Source organism: Sitodiplosis mosellana, unplaced genomic scaffold (assembly GCF_009176505.1).
Source record: "Sitodiplosis mosellana isolate CC-2019 unplaced genomic scaffold, AAFC_SMos_1.0 Smas_scaffold_6170, whole genome shotgun sequence".
Classification (NCBI taxonomy): Eukaryota; Metazoa; Arthropoda; class Insecta; order Diptera; family Cecidomyiidae; genus Sitodiplosis; species Sitodiplosis mosellana.
This window is the reverse complement of record NW_022601411.1, coordinates 1,591,409-1,613,008: the sequence shown is the minus strand read 5'-3', so window position 1 is coordinate 1,613,008 and position 21,600 is coordinate 1,591,409. Positions and strand designations below refer to the sequence as shown.

The following is a 21,600-nucleotide window of genomic DNA, read 5'->3' as shown; positions in this document are numbered from 1 at the left end:
AGTGCATATGTGTACGCATAAGTGAGTGTGCGTTCACACAAGCCGTATTCGGTTGTTGCTGCCGTTATAGTCAAGTACAAAGGCGGTTGCATATGTATTAGCTGCGGTAACCACCGCTGGCTTGACTTTGCTCGTACACATCGTATGTGTTTGCGTGTGTGTGTGTATTTGGTTCTCGTTCGTTGTCGCATCGGCAATGTTCGGTTAACACACACCATTGCACGTACGGGTGTTCGCCCAACATCGGGCTGGTTTAACAAAATTTCCAACATTTAACCGACCTACCTACCGATCGAAACTAAACATCGTGCTCACTATTCGAGGCAGCGCGTAGATGGAAACAACCATATGCCGTTTTCTGTTCGCTCAGTGTTCCGTTCTCTGTGTGTGAGACATTCTTCCCATTTGTGTGGTGTGTTTTAAATTTATTATACCGGATTATTATTATTATTATTTCTGTGAGTCGTGTCTCTCCGTTTCTCGTGCTCAGAGAGAGAGAGAGAGTGAGTGAGTGAGGGAGAGTGAGAGCGAGTGAGTGTTTGGTTGGAGCAAGAGTGCCCGTTGGCATATACCCATAATAAAGGCGACCCGAGACGAGTGTTCGGTGTGTGTTTAACGAAACAAGCGAATGAGACACATTGATAGCATAGTCGTCGTACAGTTGGCGCTGTTCATCACATTCTCATGGTAAATTTTTACACTTAACAAATCCTATACGTATATTTTGCATTGACTCTACTAACGGCAGAGACACAAACAATGAGAGAGAAAGAGAGAGCGAACGAACGAGAGCATTTCATTGTCGTCGCTCTCTCCACGATACACGAATACAACTTTTTTTTCTTAGTGTGTGGATTCGTTTGAAGAAAACGTATGAAATGAAAATAAATGGAAAAAGAAGAAGTAGATTTATCAAAACATAAGAGATTTACCGAAATCCAGCACAAAATCAATCAAACGTCCACAACAAAGAGATAGAGAGACAACTTTTGTGAACACAGTCTCTTTCTCTGCTACCCAAATGTATTCAATGAACTTTTGATTGTTGATGTGAACGAGTGTCAATATCGAAAATCATATGGATCACATTTAGCTTTGCTTTTGTATGAACACATTTCTATATTTGACACATACACACTCAGTTTGTGAAATTGCCCAGCCGAACATTCATTTCCATATTGGATTTCGACGATTTTTTATCATAAGTATCATAATTGAATTTATTCACATGCAACAATTCAATAATGTAATTGATGGATACCCAAATGCGCACTTTTTAATAATGAAATCAACAAAACGCAATCGTAATCGACTCGAGCGAAAGTCACGACTCAATTAATTTTGCTCAGAAATGCATCGTTTTTTGTGTTTGAAATTGTTTTGGACTCTTTTTTTTGTGGTCAAAAATTACAATTTGGAATCAATTTTACGAACTTTCAATGAATTTTACGAATTTTTAACCAATTCAAGCAAAAACAAAATTAATATGTTCATCAAAAATATTCATTACATTTCATCCATCTTGAACAATTCAAAAAAAAAATTAAGAAAAAATGTAAAATTTCTACCCAACAAATGGAAACAATCAAAATCCGAATATTTCAAACAATTCTTCGTCTTGAAGATAATGCTTGAATTTTTCCGGAATTTGTTGCTTTTGCGATTTAGCCGATGTTTTCTTCTCGTTCGAGAGTTTATTCAGGCAGTTTAATTGAGACTGTAACACACAAAAATACCAACATACTGTCAAATTGGTTACTTTGTTGACATTACACATATTTCAAAGTGAAGTGTAATGGTTCAAGTCAATAACAAATTCGGTCTGATCTAAAACAGAAATGATTTTAAATCATGAATTGACAAAAGGAACGCTAGTCTTACATATTTCTTTCGATAAAATATCGAGTTAATTTTGGTAATTTTATTTTATTTTCTGTCCTTGCAGAGAGCATGAAATATATTATGGAATAGCCGAGATAAAGTACAGAGAATGAAAAGTGAAGCAGCAGCAGCAGCCGCAGCAGTAGTAGTAACAGCAACAACAATAACAAATCTGCCAAACGTAAAATAGCTAAACATAAGCTGAATAGAGAGAGAATGGAATAGTGTGTTGCGAAGAAGAGACATTCGGTGTTGTATTCATGTGTATTTTAGTGTCGTTTGCTCTCTCATTGTCCGCATCGCAACGAAGGCAGCAGCAGCAGCAGCAGCAGTAATAAAAACATTTACGGGACGTAGTGTGTAAAATCGAGGGAGAGAGAGAGAGAGAGAAAGAGAGAGAGAAACCGAATATATTCGGCACGGTAACGCTTGCTACTACGACACCCATACCATTGCGTTCATGGGCATAATCGGCAAGTGAGAGAGAGTGAGTGCTGCATACGAGATTGCGAGCATTTGTGAAGCGGCAAAAGTGTTTTAACTGTGTTGGTGCTGTGTGTATCGTAAAAGTGAACGCGCGCGTTTGTTGTTGTTGCTTTGACATAAACAGCGCGCTGTAAATGTGAGAGACACATATTATCCGATTACAAAATATTGATGTACTTTGCCTAGACTACAATTGCAAATTGCGAGAATATATGAGAGGAAAAAAGAGAACGAACGAACGAATCTGTGACGCATACACACGCAACGCAACTTTGTAAGAAAAATTACTCGAGAAAGAGCGAAAGAAGGAAGAGAGAGAGAGAGAGTGACTGTAATAAGAAAGAGAGAGCGACTTTTTTGCTTAGCTAACAATAAAAAAAGACGGCGCGAAAAGAACCAAGAACAGCCGATTGTAACAATAAGACGGCGATTTTCTTTGGAGAATAAAAATACCGAACGAATTTCTTCAGATTGTGTGTTTGGCAGACTGGATATTGAATGAGAATCAAGACAAATAAATCACGTAAAAAAATGATCAATGGTGATAGTTTTAAGCAGGAGCTAGCATCCGAATTGGATAATGTGCAGGTAATTTTATCAAATTCCTTTTCTATATCTCGGTTTTGTTTCGATCTTAAGTTGGTTTTTCGTGGCTCATCTCTGTGGCGGCGAATTTTTGAGTGAATGAGAGAATGTGTGAGTATGATGTGTTAAAAAATAAGTCGAATGATTGAATGAAGGATGCATGGTCGTTAAATGAATTGTGTTCGATTGTAGTGAAAATGTAGTCAACTGGTGATGAGTGAATATGCTGTAAATTTTGATGTGTAAATGCAAAACTACCTCTCTGGTATGTGTGCCAATTTTCACGCCGCTGATAAGGATTTATAAACAAAACGGCCGCTGTGACAGTGAACCAAAACAAAGTGAAGCCGCATCGTGTGAGCTCAAACCCAAAATCATCAACAACAACGACGGCCGAAAAGAAAAACACACATAAATGTATATCGTATAGTATTTTAGGGAGGCAGACAAAAAGCAATCGAAAGCATGCAAGTGAAAACGAATGAGAATTACAAACCAAGCCGAACCGAACCAAAAACAAAGAGCAGCGCTTGTGAAACGGGCTCCAACAACTCGAAAAATTGAAGACACACTATTTGTGGGAGTTTCGGCAACGCGGAACGTATTTTAAAATACACGGTGTATTTGTATACACGGTGTGTCGTTCGGTTTGATCTAGAGGGCTCAGCACTGGCACTGCTGGTGCTGCTGCTGCTCACAGACACTCCAAACCGACCGACAACACACCGATAGGGAGAGCGATAGTAGTACCGCCGATATTAAGAGAGAGATATGGGCGGAGGCTCTTAACAATCAAAACGCGCTCACCACTTTCGGTGAACTTGCATGTTTTCACTTGATGCTATTATCAAATATGTTGCCAGGCTGTTTGTTGCCCACTGCCATACATTTTTTTTCTTCTTCTGCTATTCGGTGTTCTTTCGGCTTGTGTTGATATTTCTCATTTGGCCATTCAGTTCAAAGTGTTGATTCAATCGAAATGCACATCTTTTCGTCAATCTCCGTTGCCGTGTGGTTTGGCTCGAAAAATACCCCGTATTTCATTCAAAAGACTCTTCTTTCAGAGTTCTATTCTACTCTTAAATCATTGACTCTTCGGTTTTTGAATTTTTTTTCTTACGAATTTGTCGCATCTTCGGTTTGCCTGGCCGAAAATTGTCTTGCCAAATAAGACACATAGAGAGAGAGAGAGAGACAAGTCAACTCTGAGGAATTTTTCATGTACCAAGTGACTAGAAATTCGGAATCTCAATTCGATACTCTCATCGCATCCGTTCGAGCACTGAATATATATATTTCGTTATTATCATTTTCAATCAATCTGAAAATAATGATGGAATTTAAATGCCTGCCTCAAAGGCCTTAAGTATATTTTTCTACGCGTCTTTTTTTTAATAAGCAAGCGAATGGAGAAGACGAAGCAGAAGAGAAGAGAAGAAGAAGAAGAAAAATGAACGGTCACATACACATATGCATACATAACATGATACGGAGATTGATTTCGTTACACATTTTTTTTCTTCTGTTTTTCCATCGCGTACCAATATTGTGAATGATGTGTTTGTGTGTGTTTTTCTCCACATTCAGCCCAAGCAGCAGCAGCAGCAGCAGCAGCAGCAGCAGCAGCGGCAGTAGCAATCTTTTGGAAATCTAGTTGTTAGCATTTTCATAGTCGTAAACGATGAGGCAAGCGAGAGCCTCACACATGCTCAGCCCGAGTGATGTTAATGTCGAATGTGAATTTAGCGCTTTCTGTTAAATCTAACAACAATAATAATCTATGGAACAATGTATATTTATATATTGAAGCGTATCGCGAGCGCATTTACTGGTCTTAACGAAGATTTTTTGTTTTTTCCTCTTCTTTTTGGTCGGTTGATCGTTTTAGAACGCACTGTCGTTGCGTTTTACTGTACCGCAAACCAATTTTTTGTTCTCGTATATGCATGTAATACAAGATGTGTGTGCCGCCTTAACCGGAGAAAACATCGTTCAATGCATACAACATGTGCTATTTTAGTGTGTCTCTTTGCATCGTTCTCTGTCGATTCGGCACAAACACACTTACGCAGTTAGCAATGCATGCGTTTTTCACCTTTTATGGGAAAACAACGACAGCAACTGCAACAGCAGCCAAATCTATTGTTTTGTTTAGGTCGAACACACATCTTTCCCAACACAGACACACACAAACACACAGACACCAATCCATATCATTCTAATTGTCAATTAATTTTCACTGATGAACCGATGCACTTTTATCCACATTCGGAAGAGCTCTTTCATTGCGTCGCACCGCATTTCTATTACACAATGCACAGCCACAGGCATACACACACTCATAGTGCAACACACTTCCGACTTTTATAGCTCTTTCACCGTTTTGTCTACGTAGTTTCGTTTCATTTTTTTTTTCTTTTCATTGCAAGCCATAAACAAATTTAATTAGTTTTCCAAACGCTCAGGCAATTCGATTTATGTATCGCACACGGGAACATAAAAGAGGCAAGAAAATGAGTGGAAATAGAGAAGAAGAAATAATAAAAAGAGTGAAAACTATAAAGAACTATAAAAAAGATGTGCAAGAATATGCATTTCAAACAGAAAAACATTAGAAGAAAAAATGAAAAAAAAAACTATGAATGTGATTACGACGCTGGCAAAAGAAAACGTCATTGGATAACAGAGAACATTGGACCAATGATTGCATCAAGTCAATTGCTAGACATTTACGGGGATGCGGTGAATAATGCGACAAAAGCCGTTGTTTCGATTCGGTTGTAAAAAAAAGATGATTTTCATAAGCCGCCATAAAAAGCAAGTCGTCGAAGGTCTTCTTAGTGGCAACGCCACACACGAATCATAAAAACAACAGTAGCATTCGTTATTCTATTTTGTAGCAAGATCACAAGATATATTTAATTGAATTGAGAGCGCCGATCGGTATTTGCTCGTAGCGAAACGAAGCTCCGAATCATTTACATATGTATAAATCAAGCGAATGCATAATTGGATGTATAGATATTGCATTGTGCACACGGTACACAGCACACAGCATCGTGAATGCGCTGCTGATAAACACAATCGCATAAAAATGAGTAGTCGTATGCCTCAAGTGTATGTGTGTGTGTACTGTTGTTATTGTTTCTCCATTCGCGCGCGCTCCTTCAATCGCTTGGTGAGAGATGGGAATGTGCGATTCCGATGCACATCAACTGAGGAGGACAAAGCAAATGCAAAAAAAAACAAAATGCTCGCGCTGTGGAAAATGTCCACGGTTGAAACGAAGTCGTGCGCTAACGACAATTTATAGCAGATCAAAAAGATACGATGATGTTTTGACTCTCTAAATAAGGTGAAACACACTCAATCACGGGCCAGCAACACTCGGACCGAACGCAGCGACCAAACTGCATGAAAATTAACGTATGCAATTTATTTCGAATTGTGCACTGGCCGGGTTGCGTGAACCGCAAACGCGCGCGACCATTCGAGCACATAAACCATCTCTTGGACTCTTCTTGAGCATTTTACATTGACAACTGTTTGTTTCGTACCACTAGCTGAAGTTCAACTAAATTTCGCATCACTGCCAACTTTTTGGGTCGTTTTCTCTTCAAGACAATCTCTTGTACCTACAATGCAGGTTTATATTGAAAGATTTGCCGAGTAAATTCAATTCGATGCATATTACAAAACAACGGGATGCTTTTTTCTCCTTGATCGATTTCATCATCTAAGCAAGAGATTCAAGCAGAAGGCAACCGATAAATTGCCAACTTGTGAATATGCAGATAAATGATCGTTCCGTTCGGAACTGTTTATAGCATGCATTTTTGGTTGAATTTCGTTGAATCGCTGACTCAAGTGACGCTGACAAATGTCTTACCATTCCCCAAATCCTTTTCCATGCTGTCTTTTTGCTTCGAGACACGAATTTCGAGTACAAACCAACCAATTTTGGGCGACTCGAATTTGAAACAATATGCAAATAAATCGGACTGGTTAATTGGCTGTGATTGTATCTCACGTGCTTATATTGTATGTACGTGTAGACTATGTTTTTAAACGTGTGTTTTTTTTTCGTTCACATATAAATCATGCATTGTGTTGACCTCCCACTCCAATGGCTACGTCCATGGATGGTGTGTGTGTGTGTGTATGTGCAATTCATTAAATTTTCTACCCCACTCCGATTCAACGGATATAATCGAATTGGTTGGTCAATTAAAATAAAACCACCCCATAAAAAGACTATCGCAAATATTACCACACTCCAACCAGAATTTCGACAAACCGTTTGCGAATTAAATATATATTGTGTGTGTGTGTTTTTTTTCTGCTGGCACGGAGGATGTGCTGTTGGGTAGATGTGTGTACCATGGTGCTACCACCCCAAAACTATACAACGTCTCACTCTCTTTCTCTATCGATTTGACGGTGTAGCAAAATCACAACGACGCATCTGCTGTAAATTCACATGGTTTGCAATTTGCAACCGATAAGAAATAGAAAACAAATGATTGGTGGAGTATGCAAAAGATGGGTGGATTTTTGGATAACACAAACAATAACTCAAAAAATTGCTTGCATGTGCAGAACCAGATTGCAAGTTTAATTTTTCATTCACAAATTCACATAACCGCCGAGCCGAATTCAAATTCTGATCATCGATTTCGCGTTGTCTTCGATTGCTTATCAATTATGTGTCTTCATCTTCGATTTCATTCAAGTATTGTCTTCGAAGACTGGCTTCAATATGCGCTTAGTTAACTATAATGTATACCCGAATTCAGGTATACAACAAAATCAAACCAAATGTTGGCCAGGCAAAATCTGAAAATTAATGGAAGAAACGAGTTTGATTTGAAAAATGATCGCTACATTTGCTTTATCTATAAGAAAATGAATATGATAATAATATGAATAGATTTATCGTGGACATTGATTGATCTGATCATCATTTGATCATTACCCCTAAAATTAGTTGGTTTCCTCCGTATTTGAATATGAATTGTGTCAATTTGTCTGTTTCCCTACCGTTTTGAATGTTTGAAGCTGTGTTTGTTGAAAACTGCCTTTTAATTTGATGTTTGAATGTTTTTTTTTGGATTTTCTAATTATAACAATATATATGTTTTAACTCTTCACACCACCAAAAAAAAAACCACCACACAAAAACAATGCTAAATTTGTAGTTTCCGTTGTTTATTCCCTTTCGATTTTTCTTCTAGATTCGCTCACAAATCTTGTCTAAGTTACCTGTATTGTGACTGAAAACCATACGCGAATGCAACCTATAAACCAATCTAAAATCAGTTCATCGGTTCTTTTTGTAAGCAAAAGACACTGAAGAGAAAGAATAAAAAGGAGAACCTTTTTGAAGTAATTTTGTCTTAATACAAAATAAAATCAGCCGAAGCGAAAAATTCCAACAAATATCACTTCGATTTAGATCAAATTGAAAGAAAAAAACTGTCGATCGAATTAAGTAAAATTCGATCGAACTAAAAGGAAGAAAACAGTTGAAGTTTAGTCAACGAAATTAGTAGGAAAAAGTACACGGTCTTTCGTGGAGTGAAATTAAAAAAAAAAAATCGATAAACTGGAAGGAACACAGCAACACGTGCCCTCCGGGGCAGAGGTGCGAGTAGTCAGTGCGTCAGTAATAGCTCAGCTGCAAGCACAAGGGCTACAGGTCCGTTGAACATATTGTCTTACAACTTAAACTTACGAATTTTGTTTTTATTTTGTGTTTTCACGGCTAAACATTTTTCACACACACACACCAACAATTACACTTACATTATTTTTTATCCCTTTTTTACACACGAAACATTTCTAATCATTATTTTGTTTTTAAAAAAAAATAATTTTACTTGCACCGTTTTTTTTTTTAAATTTGAAATCATTATCTGTGGCTAACTCTGGTTGTATTGTTCGGATCGTATTATTTATGTATGTCGATTAACCACCCGCAGTATCGGTCCACGTGTTTCTTCGCCTCTTTTTAGTTGTATTTGAATTTGATTTACTTTTCAATTAGAGATATCTCTATAGAAAATAGCTTTTCGATTAAAAACCAATCGACTAATTCACGATTACATTTAATCTTCTTCCGTTTTATTTTTCTGTTTTTTTAATTTATTTCAAAGTTCGTGTCATGTGTCAGACCAATGACCACTTAATTTGTTACTCTTTTTCTCTCTCTATCTCCCCGTATATTTTGTGCGTTCTACTTTATTAATTGGTTTCATTTGTCAAATCCATGCCTTTAATCTATGAACCCCTCTCTTTTAGTTTATTTGTTTATCTTCCACCGCTATTTTTTTACTTTATTAGTTTAAATGTTTATTTTTTTTTTTTTTGTAATCTTGTTGCTACTGGATGTACTGGTGATGTGATGTTAGGCACATTAATTATTTTTGGTTTTACTTTCATTGTGTTTTGGTTTTAGTTTCTTTTCTTCTAATTGATATTGGCTCGTTGGAAGTGTATTGAAAATAGAATTCAAAAAAAAACATTCATTTTTCTTCTTGGATCGACGTTTAGCTCGCTTCGAGCGGCTTAGTTCGAAATATCCAATAGAATCTTTATGTTTTGGTCTTAAGTTGTTGGCAAATTTCATTTGAACCAATTTTTGTTTGCACACGATTTTTACTTTTTTTCAAAATGGTTTTTTATCATAATTTTATTTTGTTCTTCTACCAAAGAGACATTTGCTAGTGCGCATCATGATAGGGTGTAAGAAAATCCTAATAGTGTCTAGCAAGTGCCTACAAATCAAGAAAGATATTCCGTTTAACCAAAGAACCAGCAATTTTTGGCTCTCTTCTAAAGAAAAGCCAAAAATTGTCCATTTCCAATTGAAAATGGTTGCTAAAATTCGAATTTTATCTTTCAAGGGCAATGAGCTGAATGCTGCGATAGTGGCTGCTTCACAGCCAAGCAACGGAGTGAGTAAATTTTTGCACAATGCAACGCCTGCTTTCGAATACGATTTACTAAAGTCTTTTTCTTCTTTTTTTGTTTTGTTTGATTAATAGGCTCAACAAAATGCACAGCAAGCCCAGCAAAATCAACAGCAAGCCGCGCAAGTGCAACATCAACAGGCACATTTGCAACAACAGAATGCAACGGCCGGCCAACAGCATCCGCAAGTGATTACATTGCAACAATTGCAAAATTTTTTACCAACCCAACAGATCCAAACAATCACATCGGCCGATGGGCATCAAGTTCAGGTTTCAGCTGCACAAAATGCAACACCCACAACGCCCATCAAGTCGGAACGATTGTTTGTGACGCCACAAATGCAACCGCAAGTGGTTAATTTACAAAATTTACAAGGCATCCCACAGCAATTCATTCAGGTAATTTGTGCGGGCAGGTTTGGAAATGGAATGAACTTAGTTGATTTTCAATCGGATTTGATCTTAATATCTTGATCGAAGGTTTTTTTTTCCAGTTAATCTAACGATCTTGATCCAATTTCTGTCAAAGTGTTGACTTTTGAAAGTGCATTTTGTTGCGGAAGCACCACATTTGAACAGAAATTGATTCAAAAATGAAATGATACAATACTAAAGGCACACAGTAAAGAGAGTAAAACTCTTAAGGAGTGTCGAGAAGTTTCGAAGTGTCTTGCGATATCTCGAGCAGATTAACTGTGATTTTTCATGAAAATTGATTGAAAATCAAATAAAAGTCTGAAGTTTCTGAAGAAAATCTCAATTTTCCTTCATAAAATCAAAAACAATTTAAATAGATTTGATGAATAACACTTGAATTGTGTCTCGCCATATGTTACAGGGTGGTCAAATTCTGCAGAATGCCGGCAACGGAATGTTCCAAGTGGTGCAGCCAATGCAAACGGTGACGGTGGATGGTCAAGAGGCGTTGTTTATACCGAATATGGGTGCATCGGCAAATCAATTGAACGGAGCGCAGCCCATTCAAATTGGCAATCAACAAGCGTTTCTAACGCCCAACGGCCAAATCATTCGACCTGGCGTTATGCCAGCGAATATTCTACAGAACATGGGCCAAACAGTATCTCTGCCAACCGGTAAGTTTTTGCTTTCCGTCTCCGTTTTTCCCTCTCCTTCTCTATCCCTCAAACCAGTTGCTTCACACAAAATCATTCGCATCCTCATTAAATAATTCGAATCCTGTGAATGACAATCACATGCGAAATTTGCTTTTTTTTGTAAATAATTATTTTTTTTTTTTGGATAAGTTTGGAATGGGCTAATCAAGCAAAATTAACCGGGCAAATGACATTTTAGTTGTTTAAGATTCATTCCATAAATAACCAAAAAGAAACTGTGAAAATGATTGCGAAATGTTTTGCTGTACAGTTTGACCACTCACACTAACCATACAACATTTTTGGCTTTTGGTTTTTTTTTTCTCTCTACCGGGGCGGGCGTGCACGACACATTTTTCACCAAAATCAAAATTAATACCGCATTCATATACACAACATTTTGAAAACGATTCGAATTGAAACATGGTGTCCGCATCGAACAGCGTTTGGTCAAGCGACATTGACGATACCCGGCACAAACATATCAATACCATTGGCCAACTCATTGGGAAATCTCACCACGCACAATGCAACGAATGCCGCAGCCGGTCAAACCGGCCAACAACAACAGCAACAAGCGCAACAGAATCAACAGGCAAATCAAACGACAGCCAATGCAACAGCACAAAATCAACAAACACAACAATCGGTAAATTTCAGACAACACACACACACAACACGATTCGCTCGAAATGTCAAAGACTTTTCACTGAAAGGGCCAAAGGAACTGCTTGATGTGAATTTCACCGACATCTCTTGGTGAAATTTCCATCAAGTTATTGCACCTAATGCGAAAAGTATTGACTTTTTGATGCAGAATCAGATACACGCACACACAATTTTAAGTCAGCAAAGAAAAAAAAAAACCTCACGAAAATAACCACACAAAAAACTCTACAGCAACAATCGCAGTCGCATCAAGGCCAAGCCCAACAGCAAAATCAAACACAACAAAACAATCAACAACAAACGCAGGCAAATCAACAGCAGCACACCATCACCATACCCGGCACCAATATTCAAATCCCAACATCGGCCAATGGCCTTATCAATGCAACGAACCTACAGAATATCAAAGTCGAAGGAGCAGGTAATGAGCCCATTTCGCGCACATTCTCCATTTTTTGTTAACCAACAAGCACGATCTTATTTTTTTATTTTTATTTTTCATTTGCATTTTTCGTTCAAAATCGTCTTCGTTCATTTATCAAGAATGACATGAATGTTTTTTGATTTTCATTTCAATTTTTTTTTTTTCAATTTGGGAAAGTCATTGGTTCATTTTCTTTTAAGTTCAATTGCATTCATGTGAAGAGATTTTCATTGTGAATATTTTTTTCATTATCATTGATGGTGATTTGAATCGATTTTTCCATTAAAACCAATCATTTGCTCCTTTTTTTCACTAATTTATAAGTGCATTTGCTTTGTACATAAACCATTTTTTATTTTATTCCAATTGGATGGGCATTACTTATCAAAACGCATATGAATTGTGTACGGTTGAGCATTTTTTTACTTGTACAGACTACTTTCTTTTCTTGACACAATCAACAACTGTTTTTAAAAAAATATTATTTTCTTTATTTTTGTCTTTCAATCAATTTCAACTAATAAATTGTTTGCTTCCATTTCAATCAGGTCAAAATGTGCAGATGCGACAAGGCGCTTTGCCGCAAGTGGTTCAATTTCCAGCGATGCAGCAAACAGTGCCGGTGCAAGTGCCAATCTCAACGGGAAACGGACAAACCATCTATCAAACGGTTCATGTTCCTCTTCAAGCATTTGCCGGACAAATGTCAGGCTTAGTTCAACCACAAATGCAAATCTTCCCACAGATCGCACAGGTATATTCAGGAATTTGTTTTTTTTTTTTCTGAAAAATTGTCACCGACATTCCGATCAAGAGTTTTTTTTATTTATTGGAAGATTTTTTGGATGGATTTTTTTATTCATTTGTCTCTTTTTTGTTCAATTCAAAATTAACGTTCAATCTTTCAACAGGTCGCTAACATCATCACTCCAAACGGTCAGATTCAACAAGTACAATTGGCAACACCCATGAATCAACTACAAAGTAAATGCCTTTTGAAAACAAAGCCTTTTTTTCTAAATAACAATGCGTATGAATGGAAGAAAAGTGTTCTTTTTTTTTCTACCCAAAAAATAACGAAATTTATTTGAAACCCATTTAATTTCAGTGCAAGGAATACCTGGTTTACAAACAACTCAAGGGCAACCTGGTCAACAACAGAATGTTGTCATGGTGCAACCATCGCCGAATTTAACATCGGTTACATCGAGTCCTTCAAATGGTACGACGAAAAATATAAATTAATTTGTTTATTGAACTGATATTGATAGTGATTTACACATTGATTTTTAATTTTTTTGAATTGCATTGAATAACAATGGCCACTCTTTTCCTTCTTACAGTTGGCACTTCAAATGCGCTCGTTCAATCAGTACAGAATACTAACGGCATTCAAACGATGGCTAATGCACAGGATTCACAACCGATCACTATCACAAATGCTCAAGGCCAACAAATCACTGTGATACCAACACAGGCGATACAACAAATTCGGCCTGCCAACGCAAACATCATTCAAATGCCAAATATGTCCGGGCTACAAGCGATCCCAGTACAAAATATTCCCGGTCTTGGCAATGTTCAGGTATAGTGCACGATCGATTATTACAACTTTTTTTTTGCATTTTTTTTTTGTCTATGTTCGGCTAAAATTACAAAAAAAACTTACGAAGAACATTATTGAAGTTGTTTTTTTTTGTTTTAAGTCTATTTTAAATATCAATAAATCTAAATAATCATATCTTCTTCAATTGGAACAGGTCATACCAGCGAGTGCATTCAACGGAGGCAATGTCATAACACCGATTCAGGCGACAAGTCTGCAACAAAATCAACAACAGACACAACAAACTAGCCAGCAACAACATCAAGCTGCCCAACAGCAATCTCAAGCTCAGCAAAATCAACAGGTAAATTTTGACGGAAATGCATCTGACTCCAGTCATTTCACGGATCAAAAATTAGAGAATTCAATCAAAATGTTTTCAACGAAGCAAAATAAAACAGAAAACAAAAACCAAAATGAAATCAAAAATTGTTTAAAATAAATTTCAGCAAACGCAGCAAACCGTTCAACAGCATCAGCAAACATCACAAGCACAGCCAATAACGCAAACGATAACATTGACGCCACAAACGGTGCAGCATATCAAGCAGGAGCCGCAAGAGAAATGGATCATAAGCAATGTGACGGCGAACACGTTGACATCACCAACGGTCCAGCCACAGGCAGCCACCGCCGCCGCCGCCGCCGCCTCACCCGTTGCAAATCAAACGGTTACAACGGTGACAACCATTCCACAGACACAAACCACCACCACCACCACGATAAATGTGAATGATGATGGTGTGGTGAAGCCACGCTTAAAACGGGTTGCTTGCACATGCCCAAACTGTACCGAAGGTGAACGCCATGCCGATCGCAAGCGACAGCACATCTGCCACATTCCCGGATGTAACAAAGTCTACGGCAAAACATCACATCTTCGAGCCCATTTGCGCTGGCACACCGGTTAGTAGTTCGTTTGGACAAATCTATTTTACCATTTTCTTCTTATTCCAAGTTTCGAAACCAAAAAAAAAGATCGAAAATTGTGACTTAACTCAATTCTCATTTCAGGCGAACGACCCTTCGCATGCTCATGGGTATTCTGTGGCAAACGTTTCACACGCTCCGATGAACTGCAACGACATCGTCGAACTCACACCGGTGAAAAGCGCTTCCAATGCCCTGAATGCAGTAAAAAGTTTATGCGCAGCGATCACTTGAACAAGCACATTCGCACGCACACCAAGCAAAAGAACATCGTAAGTTAATTGAATGTCGTCCCATTGGCACCAAACAGTTGTAGGCACGAGTAAACCGTTTGGTATTATTTCCAATCATCCAAAAACAATTCGATTCGTTTTCCGTTTGATTTTGAGTTGTTTTTTTCAATTAGTATTGTGTTTGATCGATTTTCGAACAAGAACAAAAAAAAAATCATGATGAAAGAAAAAAAAAGAGAAGACGAACTAAATAAAAACCAAATGCCGTAAAATTTACACACAAACAAACAAACATACACACACACACAACCACAAAAAATTGATTTTCTCGTCCGATCATTTCTTTCGAATTCGCACCCCATGCAGGAAATGAGACAGGCAGAATCAAAAGTTGAGCCAAAAACCGAGCCTTTTGATGAAGGTGATAAAGTGGCGAATGGCAACGGCAACGGCAACGTAGTCGGCGGTCAGCAGCAATCCACACAAAACCAGTTACAATCGCAGGTTGCGACGTCGCAAGCACCATCGAATGCAAGCTTCGTCGATACAAATGGTAACAGCGAAGGTAACGAAATCTTGGTTTTAGTACCTGCATTGAATGCAAACGGATTGACAACCGCAAACATAACCACCGAATATCGTACCGTCGATAATGGTCGTAATTTAGTTGAGCGAAAAACGAAAACAACCACGACCACGACCACCGCGACACCAAATGATCTACAAACTTATGTTACTACACGTAGCAGTAGTAATGTCGATAATAACATAAATCGTAATAGCATTGTGACTGAACAAATTGTTTGGATACCAAAAATTGAGCAACAACAAGAGCATGGCCAACATCAAGCGACAACGTCGGTCGGCAACGTGTGTCAGCCACCGCCTCTGTATAGCCGCATTAAGCAGCTCAATTATTCACAGGTTGAGATAAACACATGATATTCCTAGTACAAAAATCAAAATAGAAAAAAACAAACAAAATGCGTTTATTTAAAAATAACAAAAATCCACTTCAATTTTCAAAAGGAACGAAAAAAAAACAGAAAATCGAAATCAAAAATGCCAAACGACGCAAAATGGTCCGCTAGTTTTTATGTTTCCATCATTTGATTTTTGATTTTCTTCCATTTCATTTACCAATTGATTTGTCAACGTGTTGTTTCCGTTGATTGCGTTTCATCATTCCGTGTTTCTGACGCGAATAAGTCGGCAGCGCTGCCAAGCGTCGATCACCTTGAGCACCACCATGAAATAGCCGCGAAGCTCACTCGAAAGATCTCGTCGCTTTCGGAACAAAACGTTTGAGAATCAACCAAAAACCAAACCGCAAGAGAAATTTTTCTTTCTTTACGACCCCAACCGAGCGTCAACTTTTTTCAGTCAAACAGTCGATACTATCTATGATTTGTTAACATATTCATTTCTTTTGTTATGTTTGCGTGTGTGTCTTTCTTTTATTTTCGTCGGAGCGAATTTTTTTTTTTTTGGGAGAGAAGAGAGAAAAAGAAATTATGGCAATACAATATCTCAATGAAGCGCTTCCTTTCATTCTGTTTTTGGCTAGAAATCAATTTTTATTAAATTTTTTTGTGATGTTTTTCTTCTCAAACCACATTTTTTAACCACTTTTCTCTGTATTTTTGTTCGTGATTCACAGGAAGCAGCAACATCAACACAATCACCATCATCGGACAGCAATGACAGTTGCGATGACGAAAAAATGATTTTAACCATTGCGGCTGAAGATGGCAACGATAATTCCAACTAGCATACGGATTGGTCCCATCAATTGGGTACCATCGGAACACGACTGTCATTCGGACAATTTTAAAATGAGATGAGCAGAGACAGGGATCGTTCATTTTGAACGGAAAAAAGTCAGCGATTTTAGAACAAAGTGGTTTTCTCTACAGAAAAATCATCAATTTTGAAGAATAATCATTTTTGAAGATTATAATCTTCATTTTTAAAGAAAAACTTCCTTCTACGGAAGGAAAAACACCTTTTTTAAGAGAAAAAAGAGATTTCCACGATGTTTTAACCATTTTAATTTAAACAAGTTTTACTGCATTAGTCAGTCCACTTTGGTTTTCTTCGCAAGAAAAGGCAAATAATTGTGTAAATAGTTCCCAATGTTAAGAGGCTAGTTTAAATTGATTTAAGAATCTTTGTTAATAAACGAAAAGAAAGGTCACACTCTCGTAGGTATACTAGTAGTAATTGTAGTAAAAAAAAAAATGGATTCTGCATTATGAGAGAATTTCGGTTGAAAATGGTCCATTTGATAACAAGTGTTTCGTTTGTTCATTGAATAAGTAGGCAAAATGTGTCTGTCGGCATGATCTGGGTGTCTGGGCAATACTGGTCAAGTAATTTAAAGGTGAATATGTCGTTTTTTACAAGTTTTTTCTGTAGAAAAATGTGACTCTTTTAAGAGATCCCTTTGTGTAACTTTATGAAGAATTCTCTTTAAAAAGCTAGGAAGAATAAAAATGTCCAGACACAAGCAGCGATTAGATAGACATTTAAGTTAATAAGCCCACAAACACACACACACATATCGCCCATACAATTTGTACAAAGTAACATCCAATTAATCATCATCGCCGCCGCCGCTCTTTTAACCTAGACTAGTGTTTCTCATCTATTTTCATTTTCATGCATCGAAATTTGTATATGTACTTTTAGACATTTCACCCCCACACACACACACACACACACACAAAGGATGAAATATGAATCAAAAACCGGCGACACTGTCGATCGATGACACAATTCAAAATTTGCCTAATGTTATAATTTACACACACTTTAAGTAACGAAACTGAAACAGAAAATCATACATTTTATGTAAATCAAAATTTAATCGGTTTAGCTTAAATTATTGTAATAACTAGACAAGAGATTATGTAAGTTATTTGCTAATTGTTAGATTTCGGGCGATTTTTTTTTTATGATCGCTCATACCTCGTGCATCTTTGACATTTTTGGCAAAAGCAAGGAGATCTAATTTAACCTAATTTGGTTACAGTTTTTTTTAAATGGGAAGAATGAAGGACGGAGAAATTCGAATCGATGAATAAAGGAATCTAAATGGAAAAAAAAAACGATTGAGGTTTAAATCAAAAATAAAAATTTGATCAATTTGGTTTTTTCATAAAAACACCATTCTAAATTAGGTTGAACAAAACAATTCATTTTTATCTCCAAAATTCTTAGATCTTGAATCGAATATTTTTCTCTCCTTGATCAAATTTTCCAAATCCAAGCATGTCTCTGCTGAACTGAAACGGTCAAATTTGCAATTTCAATAAGTGTTGCAGTCATAAGCAATTATTATGTTTATTTATCGATCTTTTAATTGAACTCTTGAGTCTCTAGCTTTTATTGCACTTTTGCATATTTTTTTTTTCTTTGTCAAAATGAATAAAACCAATCGACTTTGTCAGTGCTACGTTTTTCGTTTTTGTTTTTATTTTTATTTTGAAGAAAAAAAATCGGAGCAAAGAATATTTTTTCTTTTATTTCCTCTTCGTTTCTGTTTTCTATTGAATTAAAAACGCTTCAAAAAAACGGGATTTTTCTGTTGTTTTTCCGTTTGAAGTCATCATTTTTGTCTGAAGACATTTTTGTCTCTTTATTTTTTTTTTTTCAAAAGTTGAAGATCACCAAGTAACCACCGCCATCAACAACGCAGAAGAATCCATAGACGGAAATAAAGCGTTGTGTAGCAATTTTCGATTGATCCCAAAGAAGAAGAAAATTTAAATCAAAATCGAGAAATTTTATTGTACTCGCACAATATCATGGTTCGTTGCCATTCGTACCATGCACACAGAATTCTTTCTGTGGACAAATTTTAAACCAACAACAACAACAAAAGAAGAAAAAAACGAAAAAACCTTTTTAAATGGTATTTATATAGTGAATATTTGTAAGTAGTAGAACCCATTTCGGTAGGATTTTGAACGTTTTCCAGTGAACAAAGTAAGTGATTGATGCAAAAAAGTAGCGTGTACATACAAATGCTCTTGACGAGTCAGCATTTTGCATTTTTTTAAATAATAACAAACATATTTTAATACAAAAACATTTATCTTAGACCAATTTTTGTGCAAGCTTTTCATTTCTGTTAGAACTGTTTTTTTTTCTCTTCCCCAAAAGTAGATGAAATTATTAGATTAAAATTTCCTTTTATTTTAAATGAAAAAGAAGGAAAAAATGTAAAAGAAAATTCTGTACTTTGGTAACAAATCATCTCGTGACAAAGAAAAAACAAAAAGAACCGAATCAATTTCAGTTTCAGCTTTATTGAAGTAAACAAGAATGTAAGCAAAAAATACACACATTTCGAATAAATTTCTCTTCTTCAAATGTTGTAATTGTATCAAAATGGTGTTTCTTTTTTTTCTCTCTGTTTTGGGCGATTGGGAGATTAGAGTGCCCAAAACCGAACTTAATCGACGATGAGTGAGGCATCACGCGATAAATTTTGCTCCAAATTCCAAGTTCCAAGCCACGCGTTGCGAGCATTCCAGAATTTGGTGGCAGCCGTTGGTGAGTCGTTTGTCCATAGTTTGCTCGCTGAATTGGCATTTGCAATTTATTTTGAAGTAGGGATTTGTTCTAGAATTTCGTTCATTTCAAATCGCTTAAATACTTGTTTCGCATTGAAAGAAGATTGCATTGATACTCTTTCTCGAACCGAAAGAGAAGAAAGAGGTAAGTAGATAAACGGTTGATCGTTCAAAAAGAGTGCAATTTATTAATGGTACCACTAACTGTGTTTAGTCATTTAATGGTGCATTTTTTCAGTTAATGTACAACGCAATACAATGTATGTAGCAATATTCGTGTCTCCCGTACATGTAATGCATTAGCGCACACCGCACACATACATACACGCACGCATCGACGGAAGACACACATACGCGGTGCGATTTTGGTGTTATCGCGAGTGTACGACAACAACATGCACACATAGACACATGTACACACATCACGCGTCTCTAAACATTTGACATACTGAAATTTGTGTACAAATGACAGCAACAACAAACGTATATGGTTATGGCCATAGCTTTTGACGCGGTTGCGAAAATAGTTGCGAACAAAAACATTTTTTTATTTAATTTTTCAGCCATTTCTTGCGGCACCAGAAAAATTGAGAATAGATACGTGCAGAGCTTCGTAGAAAAATTAAAATAAAACAAGGGAAACGATCGGAAAATGGACAGACCGAGCTCCTCAACAAACCCATAGGTAAATCATTTTGCATAATTCGATGCAATGGAACAAAGAACCCATGCCCACATTTCCCAGTGACAGATTCAACAAAAACGTAAACTTTTATACTTTTTAGAATTCTGAATCAAAATTCCTCCACAAAAAGTTCGATTTGATTTTTTTAATTTAAAATTTGCCCAAAATAGTTTCAATCGAGCTGTGGCATACGTTTTAATTGAATTTTTATTTCAATTTTTCATAGCAATAAAAAGAAGTTTATACCGAAATCATATCGTCGATCGAATCTTTCGCCGGATGCAGACGAGTTGCAAATACATGCTGGGCACGAGAGATTAGATTTTGATAGAGATAGCGAGAGCGGTATGTTTTGTCTTGGTTTACCAGTCGTTTGCGGTGAAAATGTGTGAATGCATAAATGTTCCTGGAGAGTATCTGACACTTTTCGATTGTACAAAATGGTGAAAAGAATAGCGATTTTGAAATTTAGCGTAAACTATTTCTTTGGTGAATGCAGTACGACCACGACAGTTATTATCAAATAAAAAAAATCATGGATATAAAATTAAATTGTAAATAGATTTCGCAATTGAACGTAATTTGAAATAGGTAGTCGATATAATTTTAAATATAGATATAAAGTGAGATTTCCACCTAAACTTTAAAATGTTGATATGTTGAGTTGTTGGAACGCTGGCTCGCACGCCATTTCAGAATATCAACTTATACTGGCATCGTTTTGAGCAAATACATTCATTATTCATTTATCTCAGCCGTTCTTTCGCAGAATGATTTTGAAATGATTCAATGGTTTGTGTGCGGAAAAATCACAAATTTTTATACATCAATTGTCATCTCTATTGTAAGGATCAATTTGAGTAATTCCAAAAATCCATAAATTTGATCAACCTGGAAATTGAGTGAATTTTTACTGAACTGAACGATGTAGAAAAGTTCTCAAAACTTAAAAAGTTATCCGGATGAGTCCTTGCTCATTTGAACACAATCCTTGTGATAAAAACAAAAACGTATGAGATCGCTTTTTCTGCGTTCAGCTAATGATCAAAATAGCGCTAACTTCATCTCAAAATAACAACAGTCCATTGTTTACTAGTTATAAAAGTCGGCACTTTGTACACAGTCGTTAGTCGTTAGTCGTACTTGTTTGACGCATCCCATTTTTCGGGCTTGTTACCAAAATTTGATTGAAAGACGAGTCTTGGCAGGATTTGAACTATTGTTAAGCTTCATCGAAACATTTAAAAGTGAAATTGATTGAATTTTGTAATTATTTTCACAGTGAAACTACTCAATCGTTCGGCGAATATACGTTCATAAAGATGTACTATCAAGAAACCGAAGCCAGTGCACCTAAGAGACCAAAATTATCCCAAGAAAATGATCAAAATAATCAACAATTACCCGTTGCTGGTCCATCGAATGAGCAGAC

General features: G+C 36.7%; 1 protein-coding gene and 1 long non-coding RNA gene across 7 annotated transcripts; both read left to right on the top strand.

The window, feature by feature from the left end:
* On the top strand, positions 1-18,360 carry LOC129576074 (transcription factor Sp4-like). Of its 5 annotated transcripts, none has more exons than XM_055460544.1 (16): positions 73-687; positions 1,946-2,955; positions 9,858-9,908; positions 9,999-10,325; positions 10,765-11,020; positions 11,485-11,690; positions 11,942-12,131; positions 12,683-12,888; positions 13,046-13,118; positions 13,243-13,356; positions 13,478-13,719; positions 13,895-14,044; positions 14,190-14,646; positions 14,755-14,942; positions 15,270-15,468; positions 16,564-18,360. In XM_055460544.1, exons 2-16 carry the CDS (start codon positions 2,866-2,868, stop codon positions 16,605-16,607), a joined length of 2,793 nt encoding a protein of 930 aa, XP_055316519.1. In that variant the 5' UTR covers positions 73-687; positions 1,946-2,865; the 3' UTR covers positions 16,608-18,360. The 5 variants fall into 5 exon arrangements, with proteins under 5 accessions (XP_055316520.1, XP_055316519.1, XP_055316516.1 ...); XM_055460541.1 differs by having other exon boundaries at positions 310-687; positions 15,270-15,827; XM_055460543.1 differs by having other exon boundaries at positions 310-687; positions 1,946-8,650; positions 15,270-15,827.
* A 1,619-nt stretch (positions 18,361-19,979) lies between these two features.
* LOC129576073 (uncharacterized) lies at positions 19,980-21,594 on the top strand. Of its 2 annotated transcripts, none has more exons than XR_008688861.1 (3): positions 19,980-20,168; positions 20,395-20,513; positions 21,451-21,594. It is a non-coding gene; the product is annotated as an uncharacterized LOC129576073 (long non-coding RNA). The 2 variants fall into 2 exon arrangements; XR_008688862.1 differs by having other exon boundaries at positions 19,980-20,247.
* The last annotated feature ends 6 nt before the right edge of the window (positions 21,595-21,600 follow it).

Coding starts and splice junctions, on each gene's coding strand:
- LOC129576074 (XM_055460541.1), top strand. CDS start 2,866: ATGAGAATCAAGACAAATAAATCACGTAAAAAAATGATCAATGGTGAT. Junction 9,909..9,998: donor CTTCACAGCCAAGCAACGGA/GTGAGTAAATTT, acceptor TTTGATTAATAG/GCTCAACAAAATGCACAGCA. Junction 12,132..12,682: donor TATCAAAGTCGAAGGAGCAG/GTAATGAGCCCA, acceptor CATTTCAATCAG/GTCAAAATGTGCAGATGCGA.